This window comes from Pelodiscus sinensis, chromosome 30 (genome assembly GCF_049634645.1).
Source record: "Pelodiscus sinensis isolate JC-2024 chromosome 30, ASM4963464v1, whole genome shotgun sequence".
Lineage (NCBI taxonomy): Eukaryota > Metazoa > Chordata > Testudines > Trionychidae > Pelodiscus > Pelodiscus sinensis.
In genome coordinates this window covers 1,985,848-2,010,553 of record NC_134740.1, presented here as the reverse complement: position 1 = coordinate 2,010,553, position 24,706 = coordinate 1,985,848, and the positions used below count along the sequence as shown (strand labels likewise).

Sequence of the window (24,706 nt, the reverse complement as noted above, 5' to 3'; positions counted from 1 at the left end):
TGTAAACTGCTCGATTTTCTTATTATGGGAAAGATGCAAGGAAACCAGACATAGAGAGTAGATTAGTCTGATCTAAAAAAAGACTTTGATATAGTCTAAGGCCCAGGCTGAAATCATGCTGGTTAAAACCAGATGACATGGAGCTGGCAGTTAATGAGGCAAAACTGGTGCTTTGAACGTTCGACCTAATTTGTGGACCAAATAGTAAATTTTAATATAAATGAAACTTGGGTCCTTCTACCCAATGTTGCCATCCAAGAAAGGGATTTTGTGGGAAAATGCGAAAGAATCCAGGGGGGGTGTTCAGACAGATGCTTTCAAATTCACTGTCCAGTACCGGAATTGACCGAGTTGTTACTAGCATGTTAGGCATGATGTATGTTGGACAACTCCCGAGATGACTGTGGGCAAAACCGGGGCTCAGCACTGGCCTGTAGGGACCTCCAGGGGGAGGGAGTTTCTGAGGGCAGGTGTCTCTTCACCCTCATGGGCTAAGGCAGGACGAGACCCAACAGCCAGAAGCTAAACTTAGCAAAAGTCCATTTGGGACTAAGTTGAAGAGATGGAACACGGAGCCAGGGGACCAGGTGACCTGGGGCCGTGGTGGAGGCAGGAGTCACTGGGTGGGTTGTGACTTTGGGGTGTCCAAGGAGACAGGCTGAAAGGTCAGACGGGTCCCTCTCAGGGGGCTTCTGACACACGAAGGCCAGTTGCCCCAGAGGAAGTGAACAGAGCAGGAAATCATCATGTGATCCCTCTCCTGTCATCCATCTCCACACTCTGACAAACAGGCTAGGGACCCTATTCCTTACCCAGCCTGGCTAATAGCCATCAATGGCCTTCACCTCTGTGGCTGAGTCCCAGCGACAGCACCTGGGGGTACTCTGAGCACTGCACCAAACCATGCAGGACTGGGTCCAGGAGGAGCTCTGGCTATGGTGGGAGAGCTGGGGCAGCTGCTTGTGCAATGATCTCCCCTCCCTTGTGCAGAGCGTGCTGCCCTCTCCCCCTCCAGTATCTGCTCCCTCTCCAGCTGTTGTTCCTCCTCCCATTACCTCTCCCTCTCCTGCTTCTCCCTCCACCCCCTCCCCGTCCTGCCGAGGCCCCCGCACGCATGGTGGTGGGATCCACAGAGCCCGGCATCCCTCCCAGCCCCAACCCAGAGCCTCTCCTCCCCCTTCCTCTCCCTTCCAGCTCCTTCCTGCATGGTTCTCAACACCCTCGTTCTTCCACCCTCTCTACTCCCCTCTCTCGCGTTCTTTCCCCAGCCTCACCCCAGTTTCTTTAACCCTGTAGCAAAAATGTTTTCAGAACAAAAGTGCCTTTTCTTTTTTCTTCAGAAAAGGGGGGCAGGGGCAAGGGAGGCGTAAGGGGAGGGACGGCAGTGAGGGGTGAAGCAGAAGCCCCGAGAGGACATTGGAGAGTGTCACTGGTCCCCCGGGGAGAAGCTCTCCCTCAGGGCCTCCTGGATGCGCCTGGCCCCCTGATGGGCCTGCCCGATGGCCGTTGTGTGCAGCTGCTCATAGGCCCTGCCTTTGTGCTCAGACTCTACCCAAGCAGGAAGGCCTCCCCCTTCCATTCACACATGTTGTGCAGGACCCAGCACGTAGCCATCACACATGGGAGGTTGTGCTCCCTGAAGTCCAGGCAAGTGAGGAAGCCTCTGAACCGCACTGTCAGGCAGCCAAAGGTGCCCTCAACAACTATTTGGGGCTGGTTCAGCCTGGCATTCAATACCGCTTGAGAGGGGTTGAAGTGGCCGGTTAGGGCTTCACGAGCCATGGCTGTAGGGGATGGGCTGCTTCCTCCACCAGGCATTGGGCATGTCCATGGCCCCCACCTTGCTGGTGCAGTCAGGAGGAAAGTCCCTGGGTGCAGCTTCTGAAACACGTGCGAGTTACAGAACACACCTGTGTCACACACCTTCCCTGATCACCCCACTTAGATGTCCATGAACTGGCCCTGGTTTTCAGTCACAGCCTGCATGAACTCTGAGAAGCATCCCTTGTGGGATAGGGTAGATAGAGGTACAGGGATGGACGGATGCATGCCCGGATGGGTGGATGCGAATTGGAAGCTTAGATCTGATTACAGCTAGAATTGCTTCAAACCCCTCCCCAGTTTTCCAGATGTAGCGGCCTCAGGAGTCAGGACAAGTCATGGCACAAGTTGCTTTTCTCCTCTGCGTAACCATTGTTCCCATCCCAGCCCCAGGGAAACCTCCCGCCTCCTGGAGTTCAGGTGCCACCCGCACCCCCAGATCCTCACTGTGCATGACATCACTGAACCCAGACCACAAGATCCGTCCCCTCCTGTCCTGGGCAGGTCTAGATACTGCTCTGGAGGGGAAAGCTCTGGGTGGATACGTCAATACGCAAATCTTTTGCAACTTGACTATTACTGGCTAGCAATGGGGCAGGCAGAAGGGCAGGGGAGCTGAGCGAAATGCAGCGGGGTTGGCGACTGGGGCAGGGGAGGATCAGAACTGATGTTTGATTGGCAACAGATTAGTGCACCCATCCTGGAGTTCCCCTCCCGCTGGCCTGGCTGCGTCCAGGACCGGGTGTGTTTGGAGTGGGCGGTGGATACACCCCGGGGGAAAACTGGCAAGGTTTGGAGGCCAGGGTGGGTGAGCGGCTGCGGAGATGGACGGGACTGCTCCGGTGTCTCTCCCTTCGCGGGAGAGTGCTGGTGCTAAATCAGCTGGTCCTGTCCATGCTCTGGCACCGGCTCAACACCCTGCGCCCGGCCCCAGAGGTTCTAGCCAAGCTCCAGAGGGCAGCTCTGGAGTTCTTTTGGCCAGGACGGCACTGGGTCTCTGCAGGGGTCCTGTCCCTCCCCCTGGAGGAGGGGGGCCAGGGCCTGGTCTGCATGCGCAGCCAGGTCTGGACCTTCCGCCTCCAGGCCCTGCAGAGACTCCTCTTTAGTGCAGGTAGTCCAGCATGGGGCACTTTGGCGCGAGCCTTCCTCCGCCGCCTCCGAGGGCTCCGATACGACCGGCAGCTCTTTTTTATCCACCCGAGGGGTCTTCCGCGAGACCTCTCAGAGCTGCCGGAATTCTACCAGGAACTCCTCCAGACCTGGAAGCTGTTTTCGGCGACCAGGTCCGTTGTGGCCTCCGAGGGAGCAGACCTCCTCGCGGAGCCCCTGCTCCACAATCCAGCCCCATTCCCAGCCTCACCCCAGTGCTCCCCGTGCTCCCCAGTACTCACCCCAGGTCACCCTCTGGGGGGTGCTCCCCAGGCTGCTGTGTCTCACCACACACAAAGTTCAGTAAAGGAAAATCCCTTCTTCCGTGGGGCAGGATTAGCCCAATAAAGATTCAATAAACTCCTGCTCCTTGTTCCCCACGTTAGAACACAGACAGAGAATTCCCCTTCGTGGATGGTTTCTGGGATCTCAGCAGAACAGCCGTGAGCTTCAGTTTTGCTTTGTGTAGCTCCTTAAGTTTAACGGTATGAATAATAGAAGGGAGGGAGTTTTTGGATCTTTACCCCTGCTGGGCATACAGCCAAGGGAATGAAAAAAGCTGGTTTGTTCCTAAATATCTTACAGCCACTTAACAGGAGTGAGTTTCAGTTTTGGTTTAGAGTAAAGGAATTTAGTTGGAAGCTCCTCGTCTTTCTTATCATGTGAAAGATGCAAGGAACCCGACACAGACATTAGATTAGTCTGATCTAAAAAAAACCTTTGATATAACCTAAGGACCCAGCTGAAATCACACTTGTTAAAACCAGGTGACACGGAGCTGGGAGTTAATGAATGAAACCTGGTGTGCTGGACTTTCAACCTAATTTGTGAACAAAATAGTAAGTTTTGCTAGACATAAAAGTTGGCTCCTTCTCCCCAGTGTTGAGGGCTGAAAAAGGGATTATGTGAGAAACAGAACCAGAAGTCATCCACTTATCTCTCCCCTGTCATCCATCTGCAGCCTCAGATAAACAGAGTCCAGGGACCCCATTCCTTACCCATCCTGGCTAATAGCCATCAACGAACGTAACCTCCATGAATTGATCTAGTTCTCTTTTAAGCCTGTATTAGTCATAGCCTTCACACCCTCCTCAGTCACATGCAACTTCCAGAAGGGGGGGTTCCACAGAGGCTGGAGAGAGGCTGTTCTCAGTGGGGGCGGATGGCAGAAAAAAGAGCAATGGGCTCAGGTTATACTGGGAGATCTAGGTTGGATATCAGGAAAAACTATTTCACCAGGCAGATGGGGAAGCGCTGGACTGGGTTCCCTAGGGAAGTGATGAAATCCCTTGAGGTTTTCAAGTCCCAGCTTGACTTTGATGACTCCTGACGTCTCTGCCACCTCTATGATTCTATGTAGGATCAGCCCCGGGGATGGATCTGCAATTGCTCACCATGGCTGTTGTTCAGGTCACTGTCAGATGGCCTGGCTGGCACTGGACACAGGGCTGTGTGGATTGGGTGCTGACCGCCCCCTCCAGGAACTAACCGTGAAAACGGCCCAGCGAGCACAGAGCAGGAGGTGGGTTTAAAGTGACCCGACAGGCCAGGAATGGTGAGGATCTGCCATAAACATCACTTAGTCGACTGACATGAGAGACAGCCGCACGCCGCCGGGTCTGATGGGCTCGTGTCCAGTAGCCTCTGGGACATGATCCAGCAGTTTCCCTAGCAATGAGGCAGCCAAAGGATTGGAATTTCCCAACGGAAGCTAGGGTGCAACCCAGCTCCTAACTCCCCTAGGTTCTCTGCCTTGACACTCATGGGTCAGGACAGAGGTGGGCAATCATTTTTGATTGGAAGCCACTTTAGAAATGTTTAGACATTTTTGAAGTTGCCCTGGGCTGCTCTGGAAGAGGTGGGGCCTCAGGGGGAAGGGGCGGAGTCAGGACCTGTCTATAATTCCCTCCTCACAGACGTTGATTGGTCTGGGGATGGGGAGCATCTTTGCCCCCCGCCCTTCCCAGAGAGAACCACCAGCTGTTCTGAACAGCTGATGGGTCCCTCTAGGTGCCAGTGCCTCTGGTGATGGGAGGAGACTTTGTGCTCTCCCCACCTGCCTCCCCCAGGTTCCCACAACCCAGCCTGTTATTTCTCCAAATGATCGCAGACAGGAAGCAGTCATGGTATTCCCCATTCCTTGTGACAGTGTATTTTAGGGTGGCTTCACTCAGTGCTGAGCAGGGCAAGGCAGACAGAGATCCAGCTGAGGCTCTTGTGATCTTTTGCCAGCCCTGGAGCAGGAGCAAGCTGGGGACATGGGATTTGGCAGGGTGGGAACAGTGAGGGGGGTTTGGGGTGCAGAGTCTGAACTTGGCTGGCGCTACCTGGCGCTGTAACCTCGTGAATCCCAGTATGGTCTCTTGCTGCTCCCATTGGTTGCAATGCCAGCCAATGGGAGCAGCAGGGGAAGTCCATCATAGCACAGGGAGCAGGGGGATTAGCTCGAGCCGCAGGCCACTGGTAGTCCAGGGACCACCCCATGAGAACCACTCATCTGGAGATGTAGCTCACTGGGCACAGAGTAGATCGATGGGGATAGCGGGAAATAGATGGCTTGATGGGGATGTGAAAAGGCGTCTCCCCCAGCCGGGGAGCAGCTGGTCTGGATTTTGCAGATTGGGTAAATCGCTCAGTCCTAGATTGTAACTTCATTTTTATTCTGGCTGGTTACAAAGCAGGAAATGAAATGCAGCAGGCTGGGAGCAGCTAGGCAGGAGCGGTTCGGATGCAGGAATTGCTCTAGAACAGCCCAGTGAGCACAGTGGTGGCAGGTTTAATGTGGCCCAGCAGGGCCGGGGATGGCGAGGATCAGCCAGAAATCTCATCAACCGGCTGAGATGGGGGAGAGCCCTGATCCGGCGGGTCTACTCTAGGGCCAGGCTGGTGAGCAGTCCCCCAGGGGCCATGGACCGGCTGTGTTCCTGTGAAAAGGCAAGCAAAGAATTGGGATTTCCCAACAGGAACTGGGCTCCTAAACCCCCTCGGCTCCTGCCTGGATGCTCATAGGCTGAGGGCTGCCTGAGTGGACCAATGACGGGGGGAGATCGGTCAGCTTAGGGGAGTGGACTCAGCCCCCTGGAATGCTGCCCCACATCCGGGCACTTCCAAAGCAAACAAGCGGCGCAGCTCCAGCCTAGGCAGGAATTCACAGCCGGGGTCTGTCCCGCAGCCTCCTCATTGTGTCGTTTATCCAGGGGAGGAAGGCGGAGATTTTCGTGTGGACGCCGGGAGCTTTGCAAGGCCCCCAGGAGACGATGCCCTGGGCTGTGTCATCACACACCAGGGGCCCCCCGGAGTCGCCCTGTGAAACAGAACAAGCCACAGATGAAAAATAGCCCCAGGAGTCAGTCCCCGCTGATACCCGGCCCCGTGACACCCCTGATGTCTTCCCTGGCTCTGCTTACACCTCGAGTCCCAGGCTCAGCAACTCACCCCGTTCCCGGTCAAGCTGGTTCCTGCAGCTCCCCAAAAGAAGAGTAGACGTGTTCCCCTTCACCTCTCCAGCACCGGGCACGGCCTGGTCACCACTCGACCTGCCACCCACCAACACCTCACTCATCACACAGATTCATGAAGACACCCAGAAGCAGGCAGGGGACTTACCTGGGCAGAGTCCCTGCAGTAGGAGGGGTTCCCCACACACATCATGGTCTTGGGGTTGTAGTGACCATAGAGCCAAACAGGTTTCCTCGGACATGCGGCATCCGGCATCACCTGCACCTCCACCTCCTGGAGCGTGTCTGGGTATAAGGAACTCTCTGTGCTGGTGAAGCCCCAGCCAGCGATGCTGCACACGGTGTAAGGCTTCACTTTCTCTTTCACATTCGGCAGCTTCACTATCTCAACCCAGCTGTTCAGCTCCGCATTGGACTTCAGCTGAGAGAGCACAAGGAAGATTGGAATGTCAGGGTACGTCTACACTACAGCGCTAGTTCGAACTAACTTAGTTCGAATTAGTTAATTCGAACTAAGCTAGTTCGAACTAACGCGTCTAGAACTAAAAACTAGTTCGAACTAGCGTTTTGCTAGTTCGAACTAGCAAGTCCACATTGAGTGGACTCTGAACAGGGCTTAAGGATGGCCGGAAGCAGTGGCGGCAGGGCATAAAAGGAGGACTTAGAGCATGGAGATGCTGTCTCAGGCTAGCCGAGGGCTGCGCTTAAAGGGTCCCGACCCCCACCCCGGACACACAGTTCTAAGGGGTGCCCCGCTTGCAAAGAAGTTCTGGCTTGGAGTGCCCTGAGTGCCCACACTGAGCACATCACACCACTCGGCCATCAGCCTAGCTGCACTTGCCGTAGGCTGCCATCTGGGGAGAGGGAGTAATTGGGGGGCTGCAGGAGAACTTCCACCCCCAGAAGCCCGCAGAGCCAGCCCAGTCCTCCCCATCGGGGGCTCGTACCCCATTCCTCCCTCACCTCCTTCCACTTACCCTTCCTTAGCCCCCTTCTTATTGATGTACAAAATAAAGATAATGTTTCTTCCAACATTGACTCTGTCTTTATTGAACAAAAACTGGGGGAGACTGGGAAAAGGAGGTGGGAGAGGGGAAGAGAAAGGCTGGGAGAGGGGAGGGCAACTAACATGATCAGGGGTTGGGAACAGGTCCCAGATGAAGAGAGGCTACAGAGACTGGGACTGTTCAGCTGAGAAAAGAGGAGACGGAGGGGGGACAGGATAGAGGTCTCTAAAAGCAGGGGTTGGGTGGAGAGGGTGCATTCAGAAAAGTTCTTCCTGAGTTCCCATAAAGAAGGACTAGAGGACACCAAAGGAAAGGAATGGGTAGCAGGCTTGAAACTAGTAAGAGAAAGTTGTTCTTCTTCCCAAAGCAAATAGTTAACCTGTGGAACTCCTTGCTGCAGGAGGCTGTGAAGGCTACAACTAGAACAGAGTTGAAAGGGAAGTGAGATCAAGTCATGGAGGTTGGGTCCATGGAGTCCTATTAGCCAGAGGGTAGGAGTGGTGTCCCTGCCCAAAGTTTGTGGAAGGCTGGAGAGGGATGGCACGAGACAAATGGCTTGGTCATTGTCTTCGGTCCATCCCCTCCAGGGTCCCTAGGGTTGGCCGCTGTTGGCAGACAGGCTACTGGGCTAGATGGACCTTTCGTCTGACCCAGTACGGCCATTGTAAGCTCAGGACTCAGGGTCGGGGGTCTCTGTGGACCCCCTTGATTTTCATGCACACCTGGTCCTGGGTGGCCAGGCTGGCAGCTCTCCTGCCCTAGACGGCCACTTTCCTGTGCCTAGTGCGGAGATCGTGGACGAGGTCCACGATGTCTGCACTAGCCCAGGAAGGTGCCCGCCTCTTGCGGTCCAGGGCAAGCTCCCGGGAGCCGCCAGCCTGGTCCCGGCAAGAGAGGGTGGGCTGGGGGGCATCGGGTGGGTGGATCTGTGCCGTGCCAGGTGCAGGGTCTGCTAGCTGGGTGCTGGCAGGCTTGCACCTGGCACGGGCACCGTAGCCAGCCCGTGCCCCTTTAAGGGGTCCGGGGCCGGGAGGGGGGCATAGAGTTTCCCTGGTGTTGGCCAGAGTGGCCACCAGGGAAACCTGGGGAGGGCTAGCCTCCCACTAGTTCGAACTAAAGGGCTACACAGCCCTTAGTTCGAACTAGCTAGTTCGAACTAGGCGTTAGTCCTCGCAAAATGAGGTTTACCTAGTTCGAACTAAGCGCTCCGCTAGTTCGATTCAAATTCGAACTAGCGGAGCGCTAGTGTAGCACCTATTAAAGTTAGTTCGAACTAACGTCCGTTAGTTCGAACTAACTTTGTAGTGTAGACATACCCTCAGAGTCAGACGGGCCACGGGCATGCAATAAGATCAATGGTTGCAGCAGTGTGAGGTCACTGGGGGTGGGGGATGGGATGGGGTGGTACCTGCAGCAGTGTGAGGTCACTGGGGATGGGGGATGGGATGGGGCAGTACCTGCAGCAGTGTGAGGTCACTGGGGGTGGGGGATGGGATGGGGGCGGTACCTGCAGCAGTGTGAGGTCACTGGGGGCGGGGGATGGGATGGGGCGGTACCTGCAGCAGTGTGAGGTCACTGGGGGTGGGGGATGTGATGGGGCGGTACCTGCAGCAGTGTGAGGTCACTGGGGGTGGGGGAGGGGATGGGGGCGGTACCTGCAGCAGTGTGAGGTCACTGGGGGCGGGGGATGGGATGGGGGCGGTACCTGCAGCAGTGTGAGGTCACTGGGGGTGGCGGATGGGATGGGGGCGGTACCTGCAGCAGTGTGAGGTCACTGGGGGTGGGGGATGGGATGGGGGTGGTACCTGCAGCAGTGTGAGGTCACTGGGGGTGGGGGATGGGATGGGGGTGGTACCTGCAGCAGTGTGAGGTCACTGAGGGTGGGGGATGGGATGGGGGCGGTACCTGCAGCAGTGTGAGGTCACTGGGGGTGGGGGATGGGATGGGGGTGGTACCTGCAGCAGTGTGAGGTCACTGGGGGTGGCGGATGGGATGGGGGCGGTACCTGCAGCAGTGTGAGGTCACTGGGGGTGGGGGATGGGATGGGGGCGGTACCTGCAGCAGTGTGAGGTCACTGGGGGTGGGGGCTGGGAGTGGTACCTGGAGCAACATGATGTCATTGTGTAGGTTAGCCTTGTTGTAATTTTCATGGGGTGTCTGGAGCTGCACAGTGATTTCTTGTCTTGTGTCCTCTGGCTGGTGGACGTTGTGGGCTCCCAGGTACACAGTGACCTCTCTGTAAAAGTCGACGGTAACACGTGGAGTATTTGGGTCAGCGTGTTTTTCCTGCAGGTGGTGCCAGCCCGTAGCCAGTACCCTGCCCAGTCATGTCAGGTCCTTGAAACTCACCAACGCCCCTTGAGCAGGTCAGACCCCTGGGCTCTGCTCCCACAGCCTGGCCACCCCCGACCCTTCTCTGAGCCCCTCACCGGCACCAGAGCTCCTGGCTTCTCTATAACCACCCACGCGCACATCCCAGCCCAGAGGCACTTACTCTCCCTGGCAGTGAGCGGCCGTCAGCACAAAATCCTCCGCCACCAGGAACCCGCCGCAGATTTTCTCATTTGCCCCTCGTATATACAGATAGGCCATGTAGGGCCTGGAGTGGGGCTGGGCTTCCCGTCCCCCGATGATCTCACCTGGGGGGACATCAGCTCCATTCGAAGGATCCCAGCACCTCCTTGGACAGGGACTGAGCTCCCCATTTCAAAGGGGGACTCGCACAGTCTCATCCCACCCCCTTGATGCCTGATCCCTGCCCCCTGCTCTGCCCCACACTGGGCCCCCTAAGAAGCTGGAGGGTCCATCTAGAGTTCTGAAGTGGCTGGGTGGGGAATCGGTGCCCAACGCAGCAGTTGTGGGGCAGCAATTGCCATCGTGTTCACTGCTCTGTGGGCCAACGTCATCCCAGGCTGGTCCAGCCCGTCCCCGGCAGGGCACAGAGGTGGCTTCTATGGCTGCTTCTCCACCCGCCGGCAGGGACCAGGCCGGGCTGCTCCTCGCCCGACTCACCGAAATACCGGTGCCAGGGGAAGTGGCTTTGACTGAATGAATCCGACCCCAGGGTGCCCTTTCTTTTCTCAAAGATGCCTGCATTTCTGTCCTCTGCACCTGCTTCTTCCCCTCCTCCGCTGGGAAATAATTAAGGGATAATTTTCAGGGTTTGGTGGCTGAAAAACAATAGTTTTGGGGCTAAAAAACTATTTTCCTCGGGAAAACGACCAACCCTCTGGGATCTGCTTGGGAGCAGGTGCCAGGCGGGCGGGCGGGAGTGTTGGAAAATCTCCCCTTTAAGGAATGGCAGCGATTGGCTTCACTGCGGGAGCTAGACCCAGGTCCGGGATCGCATTGTGCTCGTCACCGCCCAGACCCTCAACCCCTTCCCCGAGCAGTGTCCAATTCAAAGAGACGCCGAATCGTTTTCATTCTTAAAAGGGGAATTGGAGGCCCCGGGGGCATGTTCCTAAGGGGTTAGGTACCTGATTTCTGTCAGCAATACAAGGAAATAAGAGCCCCACAGACAAGTTTAATTTCCCTCCGGGATCCTGGGCTGAGCTGGGAAAGGATCCCAAGTTTCTTAGGTCCGAGCCCTTCCCCTGAGCTCCCTGCTCTTGCCCCTCTCCACCAGCTGCTCCTTTCGTCTCTCCATCCACCCTGCCTGGGCCCATTGCAGGGTGCACGGCTTGACAGTGGGTCCCACAGAAGCCCACTGGGGGCTGATCTTCCCACCCCCACAGGCAAAGAGCCCCAGAGATACTGAGGGGAGGCTGCAGGGGTCCCAATAACCCCTCGGCCCCAGGAGGGTCTGGGGAAGACCCTCACCCCACAGCTCCCCACCCTGCATGGGCCCCTCTCCACACACCCCCAGCGCCCTTCCCCCACTCACCAGCCCAGCCCCCAGGGGGTAGGAGGAAGACCCAGGGTAGCAGCCCCACCACCAAGCGCTGCATCGTCAGAGCCATCCCGGGCCAGGCACGGAGCCGCTCCCTCCGGCCTGAGGCTTTTATGGACCAGGTGGGGCAGAACAGGGGCAGGGCCAGCCAATCACAGGGGCTCATGTACACTCTTGCCCGGGAACACCCACTGGAGACGGGCCACGGGGGCTGGGATGGAGACACCCATTGGGCAATTCTCACATCACGGCTGCGCCCACCTAGCGGGAGGTTTCCTCTCTGCTCCGGTCCCTGGCCTGGCGCCATGGCCAACAGGGCCCCTGCCCATCCATCTGCCTGAGGATGTGGCTAACACGGCCCCTCCCCAACCACCAGTCTCAGAAACACTCCAGGGCCGTTCTCCAGCGACATCCCTCAGACCCAAGATTTTGGTGGGGAGGTCCAGGAGGGACAATTCCTGCCCCTCTGCTCACTCCAGAGGCCAGACCCACTTGCTGGCAATAGGAGACACGGGGCCTTTTCCCTCTAGGGCAGAGGGAGCAAAGTTCGGCCCACGGGCCATATCAGACCCTTCTGTAGCACCCCGGATCTCCCACCTGGGGCTGGCCCCCAGTCCCTCCCCATCTGTCCCTTCTACACAGCGGTGTGACTAACACGGCCAGTCGGGGGCACTGGGTGGCACAGGGCAGGGAGGGCCAGTATCACCCCACCACACCCCCTGAACCTTCCTACCCTCATCCGAGTAACCTCCCTCTTACAGCCCCTCCCCAACTGTGCCCCAGAGACACTTTCTCCCCCACGGCAGAAACATCCCCATTCGTGCCGCCATACCATGTCCAGGCCCAGATGCGACCCTCGGGCCAAAACCTTTGCCCACCCCTGCCCAAGGGCATCTCTGTGAGACTGTCCCTGCTCCTGGTTTTGCTCTTCACCACCCTATTTCCATGGGCTGTGCACAGCCTGGCTCAGCATCAGCACTGAGTGAGAAACCACACCCTGCCCCTCTGTAAAATTGTGGTGAGTGCTTGTCATCTCCCCATTACCAGCCTCCCACTTCAGACCAGGCATATGTGACCCCCTCCACACACACACAGATGTCCACGGGAGACACTTCTGCTGCCCTCATATAATTCATCAGCCTTCAGTGGGGCTCTGCCCTATCCCCTGTCGAGGTGGTCCCTGGCCAGTGGGGGAGGTGTCATCTCCACCCAGAGCTGGGAGCATCCCTGGTCCACACATGTCTGCGTGGGAGGAACCAGCCAACCCCCTTGCTGCCTCAGGGTCAGGCCAGTGACCCCTACTGGAGCAATGAGCAGAGTCCAAGTGATGGGTGGATCCAGAACTGGAAGGGTGGGGGAATGGATCTCGAATAGAAACAGGGGCCCTAGAGCTATCTAGAATGCACGTACAGGGATTTGCACCGACCTCAAGGTGAGCTACAAGTGTCCATGTGGGCCTGGATCGATCACAACTGGAACGGCCTCCACTCCGTGGCCTGGGACCTAGTTCCCCTCTTGCGAAGTGGAGCCTCCGCAGCCCCAGCCTAACTCCCATGACCCCCCCACCCTCCATCCTGGGGGCTCCCTGTGCCTGGATGCTGGTTCCCACTCTGTTCTGCCCCACACGGGCCCTCCATGGGACTGGAGGGGGAACCAAAAGCTCTGATTTCTCTGATGCAGGAACTGGTTCCAGATGCACCAGCAGTGGGTCAGTCACCGCACAGACTTGCTGCAATGGCGTTGGTGGCCAAGGTCGAACCCGAGCTGCTTCCGGGGGGTGGGAAATGGGACTCGGGGTCTTCCCATCTGGGTGTAGCTTGGAGCCACTGTCACTGACCCAGGGGATCATTTTCTTCTTTTCTCCGGTTCTTCCTTCCCTGCTCAGCGGCTGACACCGAGGTTATCGGCGCTTGGTGAGACAGACCCCCCACATCCTCTGTCACAGACATCACCACTGAACAGGGCAGGGACACGTTTTCATCTCTGCCTGGGGAGATCTTTCCCACCACCTCCCTGCAAACTTTTGAGCTGAATTTGCCTTCTCTCGAGATCCCTCCCTTGCCTTTGTGCATCCGGTGTTGTGAAAGCCAGGGGGTAGAAAGACGGGGGATGATTGTCTGACGGCTCTGCTCCCCCTTTTGTAACTGTTTCTGTTCTTTGCGAGTCACCTCCTGCTGGGGTTTAGGAGACAAAAGGCAGGAGGGAACCCCAAGCTCTTAGTTCATCATGAGGGACATTTTTCACCCAGGTCCTACTTCCTGCCTCAGAATGGCCAATTTAACCAGGTGAAGGGCCATTTTATTTCATTGACACCTGGCTGAGGCATGGGCTAGTCTTTTGCCTCTGGGGAACCCGTTTGTGGTGGCTCCACACACTTGAACCATGTCTGAGAAAAAACCCTGCAGTATAATCTCATCACTTTACCTGCCACCGATATTTATCAGAACAATAATGGTCAGGAAATTATGAGTTTTCAGATGATCCTTCACAAGGCACATTTGGACTAAAATTTATCATAACTAATGAACAAAAGAGATCAACATGTCACAAGCCCTAAGGTAGCACCCACAGAACTCAATCCTTGAAAAACCCCACGCTCCCCAAAGTCCCAGGGTTCCCCCAAAACCAACTGTACTCACCAGCCCAAGTCCCAAAGGGCAGGAGAAAGGCCATGGGGAGCAGAAACAAAAAGTGAACCTGCATGTCTGCAGTCAGTGCAGGGACGGTGCATCTGCCACAGACCTATAGGGTTTATAGACTAAGTTTCGGGGGAGGGATTCAAGGGGGCAGGAAACCTCAATGTCACCTGCAGACTCATCGAAATGCAGTTTCCAACCACAGCTGACCACACAGGCTGGGGAAAAAACAGGCCACACGTCAGCCCAGTAGCTTGGTCCCTGCACAGCCGGCTGGATGGTGCACCATGGGATGGAGAAGACCCCGGTGGGGCCCTGTCTAGGAGGGTCCAGGGCTGATCCAGGTGCTGACTCACGGCACCAGAGGTTGTACTCAGCTGTCCCTATCCCCGCTCAGCTCCCTGCCAGTGTCTCTGCCGGGGGGACTGGGAGGGGCAGTGTCTGATCTCGGTGGAGGGTGGGTACGGGGCTTTTTGATCTCTCTCAGGGTGGGGCCAGATCTCGGCTGGCAGCTGCTGGGCAGAACAGGCATCAGCCCCCATCCCAGCAACCGCAGGGGGAGGTTTTCTGAGAACCCCCTAGGGAGTCTGTGACCACATGCAGGGGATGTGGCTGTTTCTGTGACAACCTACACCTGGGAGCTGCCACTGTGCAGAGGGGAGATGACACAGCAGGGAGACAAATGTAGACCCAGGGCTACATCTCCACTTCAGGCTTCTTGCACAAGTACTTTTTGCACAAGAGTGCATCCACACTGCCGTGTGCATTTGCACAAGAGAGTGTCCATACTGCATGGATGCTCTTGTGCAAGTAACCTCTGTTGTCCATCCACACGGATCTTTCTGTGCAAGAGCTCTTAGACAGAGAACTAACTCTTGCGAAAAAGCCCTCTCTTCTGACAATCGACTGTTCCTCTGGCGCAAATCACGTTTGTAGGGTGGACACTCGGAGAGTTTTTGTGCAAAAGCTGCAGCGTAGATGTCTGAGAGTCCCAGCCTGCAGGTCTCCTCCATGTCGCCCCCTCTCTAACCACTAGACCACACCAGAGGTGGAAGTAACGAAGTAGAAATACCTGGGTACATGACTCAGGGACATCTGTTTGGCATTTGCACTTGACTCCAGTCACTTGTGAGGGTGATACTTCCACTTTGACTCGAGAAGCTTTTTTTAGAGGATCTTGGACTTTACTTTACTCCCATCTCCGGACGCTCTGAGTGACTCGTGACTTTCTGCACCCCACTAATAGTGGGGCAAGCCCGCACTCTGATTGGGTAAAGCAGAGCTCATAGGAGGGTTTGCCTGCTGCTCCCATTGGCCATATTTTGGCCAATGGGAGCAGCAGGGAGTGGCAGGGTGTGAGGAGCTAACTAAGTGACCCCCTCCTTCCTCATGGCCAGACCCCATCCCACTATATTCCCCCCGTGCCCTCTCTCCTGCCCAACTCTCCCAGCCCCAGTCTGTTCCTGCCCCTTCCCACCCCACCCTACCTCCCACCAGACCCCCATCCCAATCCCCCTTCCTAGAAACCGTCTCCTGCACACTGGACCCCTCATTTTGGCCTCACCCCAGAGCCTGCGGGGGGCTCACAAAATCTGCTAGCCCTGGGACCCCAAATGAGTAAATCTGCCCAGAAGCTTGGTCTCCCCTGTCTCCTTTTTCCCTCCTCCCCAACTTGGTGCTCGTCACATCAGTGAGAGTTTTGTGGGAGGGTTTTGTGGAGGTTGACCCTCACTTGTGTGGCCCGTGACCCATTTTTCTGTAGATCAGTGGCCCTCGACCCAAAGGATAATTCAGGTGCCCTATAATACTTTGGGTAGCTAATCCTAGATATCCATAGGATGCTGCTTTCTCCTTTGGGATATTGAAGTACAGTTTCTCAACTTTTTTTTTTTATAAAGTACCCCTTTTTTCAAAAAATAATAATACATAAGTCCCCCCCCCCCCCCACTGCCTACAGTTTTCAGACACACAAATGTGATGAAATGTTGGGGTGTAAAAAGCACCAAAACACTGAAGAGCTGTAAAACCTAAAACAAAAATTCATTTTCTCCAAATTTCCTTTGTGTTTATGTACCTACTCCCTGACGTATTTTGAGTACCCCTGAGGGGATTCGTACCACTGGTTGAGAAACACTGTGTACGTCTCCTGCACACTGGGATACTTTTGTACTTTTCCAGAAGGATCCTTGGACTTTTACTTACTTACATTGATTTCAAAGTCTCAGGACTTTTATTCAAGTAACTTTTTGGGGGGTGTTTTTTCTTATAATTGGACCTCACTCCCTTCCCAGGGCTGGGGGGAAAGGCCAGGAGTCCTGGCTCTCAGCCTCCCTGCTCTAACCATTAGTCCCCACTCCCTTCCCAGAACTGAGGAGAGAGCCCAGGAATTCTGGCTCCCAGCCACCATCCTGCTTTAACCACTAGGAACCGCTCCTGCTGCCCTTCCAGCGCTAGGAATAATTTGTGCCAAATGGCGAGATACTCCCTGTGCTTCTTGAGCCCCTCCGGTCTCAGCTCCGACAAGCTCACCGCACCCAAGGCCCCGCTGCCCTGGGGTTCAGCCCTGCCGGATGGGGGTGGGAGGGCTCCATTGGAAGCTGAGATCTCCTTAAGCCACATGCTCCTTGTGAGATGCGAGTGCAGGAGCTGGTTCAGGGAGAACGTCTCTACAGCGTCTCTACCTGGAATTACCACCCAAGAAATCTCTCGGCTCGAGGCCGGCCCATTCCCGGAGGGGAATCTCTCCGCGCTCCCTGGCCAGCTGCGGGTGGAAGAGGAGGTGGGTCCCTGGCAGGTCCCGGCCGCTGGCTAAGAACTGACAAACTCATCACTTGAGACCAGGCTGCTCAGCTGGGTGTGAGTTTCCCTCCCGCTAGGGCCGGACGCACCAACCCCATTTCCTGGCCAGATGCTGAGGTGTCTGGAGATCATCCCCTGTGCTCACCTCCCACGCCGGGTCCCTGTGCCCGGCTGGGCGGGGACGGGTGCATTTGGCTTTCTGCCCTGTGCCGGGATGGCTCAGAGTGGGGGACACCCCCCCCCGATTCCCAGTGTGACTGTCAAACGGCACCAGATACACTTTGTCTGCAGCCTCTTCCAGCTCTGCCAGGGCTCAAGCTGGTTGTACCATGTGGGGGAGGCCATGGCAGGGGCCAGGCCTGCAAACTACAGAGGCATGTCGACACCCACCCAGCACCGCTCCTTCCCCGCCCCCCCCCCCGAGGGGGCCAGGAGCAGAGACAGCCCATGGGGAAGCCTCTGGTCACACCTGCACGACGGGGGGTGGGGACTTGATGTTTGCACGCCAGGCCCGGCAGGGAATGTGGCTAACACAGCTCAGCCCTGCAACCTGCAAGGTGCTAAAAACAACCCCCAGCTCTTCTGCAGGCTGTCATCCAGAGCCACCAGCTTCCGCAGGGTCCCCTTTGCACCTTAGCACACTGCTCTCATTTGCAATGGGGTGGCCCCATGGCTGAGAGCCCCCCATGGTGCCGGGCACTACCCTGACCCACAATCTGCCCCCCAAATGGCATCCAGTTCTAACAGACATGGACAGAATCTTCCTTCTCAACGTGCAGATGGGGAAACTGAGGCACAGAGTGACTGTTCCTCAACCTGCTTCAGGGGCTGGCCTCCTCAGCTCCCATTGGGTCCCCATGCAACTCCCCAACCCAGGTATTCCCCCACGAGATCCACAGGAAACCCAGGCTGAGCTGGGGAAAGGTCCCAGATTTCTTGGGTCCCAGCTCTGTGCCTTAGCCCCATGGCCACCCTCACCATGCGGGGTCCCACAGGAGCATGTGGGGGCTGGGTTGCCCCCCTTCAGGCTGCCCTGAGATCCCCAGCCCCCTCCCTGTCACTGGAGGTGCCTTGCCCCTGGAGGGATTCACATGGATGGGACAGGAAGCATCAATGGTCCATCCCTTCCTCCTTCCCACCTCTGCCACGGGCCAGTCCTGGACTCTCCCACCCATCTCCCTAGTGACCCTGGAGATCATTTGATCACCCCCTACTGCAGAGACCTGCAGGATAGAGCTAGTGGGGGGGGGGGGTGTCCAGCACCGGTAGGGAGGGGAGATGGGTCTAGAAATGAATGGTGTCATTCTAGAGGGGTCTAGAATGGAAGGCCATGCATCTAGAACAGGTCCACATGATATCTCCAGAAGTGGACTTATCTTGACGGGAATTGTTTGATGCTGAGGAATCCTAAATCAGCTGGCATGGATCCAGTAACATAGCTGTGCCTCTGTTCTGTCCAGTCATGGACCGTGAACAGTTCGAGAATGGCTCTCAATGGCCAACGGTGGGTCTTCATGGGGATGGATGGAAGGTTCCCATCCCTCATCAGTCAGACTGGGCGAGTCCAAGAGCAGTGCCCAGGAGTTGCCATGGGATAGCGTAGGCAGGACAGAGTCAATCAAGAGGCTAAGGGAGAGGCTATATCATGGACACCAGTGGGTTCCCTAGGGAGGGGGTGGAATCTCCATCCCTAGAGGTGTGTAAGTCCCGGCTTGACCAAGTCCTGGCTGGGATGCTTGAGTTGGGTTGGTCCTGCCTTGGGCAGGGGGCTGGACTCGGTGACTCCCGAGGTCTGTGACCACCCTGGGGTTCAACGGGTCCGTGGAAATCAGGGCATCCGCATGTGAAAATGTTCCATGGCTGGTTGAGAAAGGTGCCCGTGTGGAGGGAAGGAGACGTTCACATTCCTAGGAGGCATGTGCCAAAGGCTGTGCCAAATGAGGTGTTGAATGACGGGTGGGGGGGTACCACAGGGGACTGCAGAGGAGCTCAGACCTTTAGCTCCGGAAGTCTCCCCCGCCGTCCCAGTTCAATCTCTGGTGTAGCGGCGAAGCCGAGAGCCGTCCCACTGCAGCCCCCGGAGTCACAACACAATACAACTGTCCTACCCGACAAAGTCCCGTCCCCTTCCTTTGCGGGCGGCCTCATGGGAGATCTCTGGAGTCACACGGCTCCGCGGCTCCTCCAGCTTCTCCATGTGCTGGACTGTGGGGGCCACGGGGCCCATGGGGCTCCAACAGCTTCTTTAGCTGGCAACAGGGTGGGGAATGGGGCAGGGGGTCTGTACCCGTGTCACGGCTCACAGGTGGTGCCTGCACTTGGCCCCTCGGCTCCAGGGTGGAAGCCCCCTGTCCCGTGCAGCAGCCCCTACTCGGGGAGCCCCTCCTCCCCAGCGGCAGTGAAACAGCCCTTTCTCAGGGGGTCCACTCCAGTGCGACGACCCTCTCTTGGGGGGCCCGCTCTCACCTTGGGGAGTCTGCCCCTTCGCCTCCGGGACGGTGCCTCTCAGGGCCTCCAACTGTCTGCCTCTGCCGTGAGCCCCCTTGGGGGGGTACCCTCCCTCTGGATCCCCGGGGCCTCCCCTCCTGAAGGAATAGTGCCCCCCTGTTCTCAAGACCAGAGCGACTCCCAGGGAGCACCAAGCAGGAGGGTCTATTGAGCTTTGAACAGCAAAGGATCCATCAGGCCCGTTGGCCTGGGCCTCAGCCTACACGTCAGCCTCCCCTGCCGCCACCTGAGTCCTGCCTGCTCTGCTCTCAGTCCCCCCAAAACAGCCCCCGTCTCCCAGCAGAGCCTCCAATACCCCCAGCAACAGCCTCTCCCCCATCCATTGTCTTCTCCCCAGGTACAAGGGTTGCCTGGGCCCCTCTTCTCTGCCTCCCTCCCCGTCCAATGTTCTCCCCTAGCTGGGACCAGCTGGGCCAATCGCTGGGGTCCCCCTCTGCAGCCCCTTGTCTGTCATCTGAGCAGGGTCGGGGTCACCAGGGTCCCAGACAGCCTGGCTCCAACTCGGGGCTGTTCTGACACAACGAACTCCCCCCCTTTGTCACATTAAACCAGTCACGTCCAGGCACTGAGCGCCGCTCTGTATGCAACATCCCCCTTGAACTCCCAAAGCGCCCCACTTCCTGACAACCTGCAAGGTGGAACCAAGAGGAGGAATGAAACCGAGCTGTAGGCGCCCTGCTCAACAGTGGGGAGACATTGGGACAGCTCCGGCGTGGCTGCCCAGGTGCCCAGAGTGAGGGAACGCTGACGGCCGCATGGCCAGTGATGGGAAGCGGCGGATCGAAGGTTTGTGGCTAGACTGGCCCCACTTTGGCCCTGGTGCTGAAACACGGGAGGGTGGAGACCTAAGGGCTGTTTTTCTCCTTGGTGTTCCCCTTGGGTCTCTGTCCCTCTGGCCCTCGGGGGTTAATTCCCCACTGGAACCCGCCGGAGCCTCATTCGGTGTGAAACCTCCCAACTCAGGTGTCTTTGTCCCAGCCTAGGGCATGAACTACAAATCCAGCCTTTCCCCGGAGGGGTGAGATCCTGCCCCACTTCCCCACCCCAGCCCTGGCACAAGCAGCAGCGGCTCTGAATTTCGTGGGTCGGGTGGAGCACTCAGTCCAAAAGACAATTTTTTGTCACTTCATTTTTATTCTGTGCGGCCTACGAAGCAGGGCGTGAAACGCAGCAGGGCTGGGGTCGGGGATGGATTTTAATTGCTCAGCTTGGCCGTGGCGCTGATTCCTGCCAGCTGGCCTGGCCGGCGCTAGGGGGTGTGGGACGGGCGCTGGGCCCCCGGGAACGAACCGTGAACAGAGAGCTGGTGGCAGGATCCAAGTGTCCCAGCAGGGCAGGGGAGGGTGAGGATCTGTCATAAACATCACCCGCCCGGCTGACACGGGGCAGACCCCAAACCGCCAGCTCTGCCCCAGGGCTGGGCTCATGGCCAGTATCCGACTGGACATGGTCCTGGGATGAAACAGCCGAAGGGTTGGGAGACGGGCTTGCAGTGAGTTCCTAACTCCCCTGGGTTCCTGCCTAGATGCTCATGGGTTTGGGAACTGCCGGAGTGAAGCAAAAACTGTGGGAAGGGGGCCTCTGCTATGGGGGGCAAACTCACTCCCATCTATATTCGGAGCCCTCCCAAGCACAGAAGCCTGGGCAGCGATTCACAGCCCGGCTCCAGCCTGCAGCCTCCTCATGGTGTCGTTTATCCAGGGGAGGAAGGCAGAGATTTTCGTGTAGACGCCGGGGGCTTTAGTCGGCCCCCAGGAGACGATGCCCTGGGCTGTCCCTCCGCACACCAGGGGGCCCCCGGAGTCGCCCTGCGAAAGAGAACAAGCCACAGATGGAAAACAGCTCGGGGAGTCGTTCCTTGCTGATCCACGGCCCAGTGGCACCCGCCTCGCCCATGGCCCACTGGACTCACTATCCCACCCCCCTCTGTGCAGATGCTCTCTGTCTTCCTCCAACACATCTGTCCCCAGTGACGTGTACAGCGCCTGGTGAAGCAGGGCCTGATGGGCGCTCGCTGCTCCTAGCGCTGACCAGCGCCAACAGCTTTGTCAATCAGGGGTGTTGAGGAGAGATGGGGAGGTACCTTTGCAGAGTCATAAAACCGGGTTGGGTCCCCCACACACATCATGGTGGCGGGGTCGTAGCCACGATACAGCCAGTCCGGATTCCTCGGACACGCGGCGTCCGGCATCACCACCACGTCCACTTCCCGGAGCGTGTCTGGTAACAACGCACCCCCTGGCCTAAGATTGCCCCAGCCGGCGACGGTGCACAGGGTCCCTGGCTGAACCCTCTGGTCGGCAGAGGGCAGGTCGATGATAGCCACCGCACGGTTTGTAACCGCGTTCCCCTCCAGCTGGGAGGGAAAGAGCAATGTCACGCAAACTCCGGATGCCCAGCAGTCACACGGAAACACCAACGCACCTTGGAAACCCACAACTACAGCCTCACTTGGGGACACGGATGGGATGGTACCTGCAGCAGTGTGAGGTCACTGGGGGTGGGGAATGGGATGGGGTGGTACCTGCAGCAGTGTGAGGTCACTGGGGTGGGGGATGGGATGGGGTGGTACCTGCAGCAGTGTGAGGTCACTGGGGGTGGGGGATGGGATGGGGTGGTACCTGCAGCAGTGTGAGGTCACTGGGGGTGGGGGATGGGATGGGGGCGGTACCTGCAGCAGTGTGAGGTCACTGGGGGTGGGGGATGGGATGGGGGCGGTACCTGCAGCAGTGTGAGGTCACTGGGGGTGGGGGATGGGATGGGGGCGGTACCTGCAGCAGTGTGAGGTCACTGGGGGTGGGGGATGGGATGGGGGCGGTACCTGCAGCAGTGTGAGGTCACTGGGGGTGGGGGATGGGATGGGGGCGGTACCTGCAGCAGTGTGAGGTCACTGGGGGTGGGGGATGGGATGGGAGCGGTACCTGCAGCAGTGTGAGGTCACTGGGGGTGGGGGATGGGATGGGGGGCGGTACCTGCAGCAGTATGAGGTCACTGAGGGCGGGGGATGGGATGGGGGTGGTACCTGCAGCAGTGTGAGGTCACTGGGGGTGGGGGATGGGATGGGGGGCGGTACCTGCAGCAGTGTGAGGTCACTGAGGGCGGGGGATGGGATGGGGGTGGTACCTGCAGCAGTGTGAGGTCACTGGGGGTGGGGGATGGGATGGGGGCGGTACCTCTAGCAACATGATATCGTTTTTTAAAGTCCTATTATCGTATTCCTCATGTGCGAGCTGCTGTACCACCGGGATCACTTGCTGGCTCGGTTCCCGACGTTTGATGTTGTGGGCTCCCAGGGTGACCGTGATGTTACTGTAAAAGCCGACACACAGGGCATTAGGGGCAGGGTCTGTCTGGGCTGGGGTAGGAAGGTACTTGCTCTGGGCCAAGGGCAGGAAGGCCCATGCAGTGGGGGATGAGCAGGAGGGTCCATGCTGGGGGGGATGGGCAGACGGTCCATAGCGTGGGGGATGGGCAAGAGGGTCCATGCTAGGGGGGATGGGCAGGAGGGTCCATAGCGTGGGGGATGGGCAGGAGGGTCCATGCTAGGGGGGGTGGATGTGTTAGTGACTCTCTTGTGGTCAATGACTCAGCCCCACTCCTAGGCTCCCCCATGGCCGGCTGCCTCTGTGCCCCCAAGAGCCTTCTCCCCTGTTGTGCTCCCCTTCCCTGCGTCTCTACCCCCTGCCCCTCAGAGACCCCCACAGCCTGATCCCAGCATTTTCCCATGCCCTGCCCTCAAGCCCAGTGACCTGCAGAGCTGCCCTGGTCTGGGACCCCTCTCTGCCCCACACTGGGGAAGGGGCCAGACCCCAACTGGGCTCACTCTCCGCAGCCCCTTTGATTTACCCCGCACTAGGGCTGGGCCGTGGGTCGCAGAGGCACCGAGAGACTCGCCGACACCCCCTGGGCAGGCCAGACCCCTGGGATCTGCTCCCCCAGCCTGGCCACCCCCTGCCTCCTCCCTGCCCCCCACACCAGCACCAGAGCTCCCGGCTGCCCCTCCTCCACTGACCCCACCCGCCCCCACGTCCCCGCCCAGAAGCACTTACTTCCCCCGGCAGTGAGCAGCCGTCAGCACGACGTTGTCCGCCACCAGGAACCCGCCGCAGAGAGTCGTCCTGTTTTTACGTTGGACACGCAGAAAGGCCATGTAGGGCCTGGAGTGGGGCTTGGATTCCCATCCCCCGACGATCTCACCTGGGGAGAGAACAGGTTCATGCCAAGGGCCCCCCGCACATCCCTGGCTTGGCACTGGGGGAACCCTGTCCCTCCTCAGCTCAGGACTCAATTCAGGTGGGTGAAAAAGCTCGCCAGGCGGTGGAAAGGCACCGAGGAGGACAGCCACAGGGACCAGTAAGGAGAAACCAGGCAGGGACAGCTGAAAATCTCTGACCATCAGAGAGATGTTGGACGTTGCGATGGCCAACCTGCTCGCTTGGCTTTAACCCCGGCAATCCCCCATTGAGAGGCGCCCCTATGGAGGGACCCAGCACTGGTTCTGTGGGGTTCATGGGCCCCTGGGAACAGGTCAGAGCTAGGGGCCAGGTTCCAGTCGATATCAGGGCAGCCACGGCGGGAGATGACCCAGCTGAGCTACAGATGTGCTCCGAAATCTGGCTACTTAAAGCCAGACAAGTGGGTTCATGGCTCCCACTGGAGTCTTTCCGGAGACGACTCGGGAATATTCGTTTGTCGTCTGTATCCCAGAGGCCATTTTCAAAATCCATTCCTGATAGTTGCATATGGGGCACAGACCCCAAGACCCTCCCCTGAAGAGCTTCCATTTCCAATGATCGCACTGACAAAGGGAGTCCTGGCTCCTCGCACCCTGCCTGCTCTAACCACTAGACCCCACTTCCCAGGTGGGGAGAGACCCCTGGAGGCCTGGTTCGGAACCTCGAATTAAAAGCCCCCCGATCCTCTTTCCTACTCTCAGTCTCTCAGGGGCTTTAGCGCCGTACCTGCACCAGCACCGAGGATCTCTCACCCCCACCTCCGAACCGCCCCTAGCTGGGTCCTAGGAACCAGCCATCGTCCTGGCAGAAGCATCTGACTCTGGGGAGGAGCTGGGATTTGCAACCAGCCCAGAGAGTTCCCCACAATCCCTGATCCCCGCCCCCCACTCACCAGCCCCAGCACCGGGGGGCAGGAGAAAGGCCACAGGCAGCAGGATCAGGAGCAGCAGCATCACCGTCTGGAGAAAGTGACACGGCTTGAACCTCAGCCCCGGGGGTTTATAGAGCCAGCGGCAAACGGCCGTTCCCGTGCACTCGGCTCACGCGGGGAGGTGACACAATGCAGGGCCCACAGAAACCTCAGGGTCACGTTGGTGACACACGGTGGGGGGGACAGAGGATGGAGGGGGTGGCCAAAAAACAGCCTCTTTCTAGAGGAAGGAGCCCAGGGTAAACCTCCTCTTCCCACCTCCCATTCCCT

The 24,706-nt window shown here is 58.0% G+C and overlaps 2 protein-coding genes across 2 annotated transcripts; both read right to left on the bottom strand.

Moving 5' to 3' along the window:
- Positions 1–5,597: 5,597 nt before the first annotated feature.
- LOC102444467 (granzyme H-like) lies at positions 5,598–10,067 on the bottom strand. Its single transcript, XM_075912068.1, has 4 exons — positions 9,930–10,067; positions 9,536–9,671; positions 6,577–6,849; positions 5,598–6,274 (listed from the first exon to the last, which is right to left on the bottom strand). Exons 1-4 carry the CDS (start codon positions 10,025–10,027, stop codon positions 6,119–6,121), a joined length of 663 nt encoding a protein of 220 aa, XP_075768183.1. The 5' UTR covers positions 10,028–10,067; the 3' UTR covers positions 5,598–6,118.
- A 10,471-nt stretch (positions 10,068–20,538) lies between these two features.
- LOC102460362 (mast cell protease 1A-like) lies at positions 20,539–24,458 on the bottom strand. Its single transcript, XM_075912255.1, has 5 exons — positions 24,398–24,458; positions 23,320–23,467; positions 22,444–22,579; positions 21,354–21,626; positions 20,539–21,078 (listed from the first exon to the last, which is right to left on the bottom strand). Exons 1-5 carry the CDS (start codon positions 24,456–24,458, stop codon positions 20,923–20,925), a joined length of 774 nt encoding a protein of 257 aa, XP_075768370.1. The 3' UTR covers positions 20,539–20,922.
- Positions 24,459–24,706: the final 248 nt, after the last annotated feature.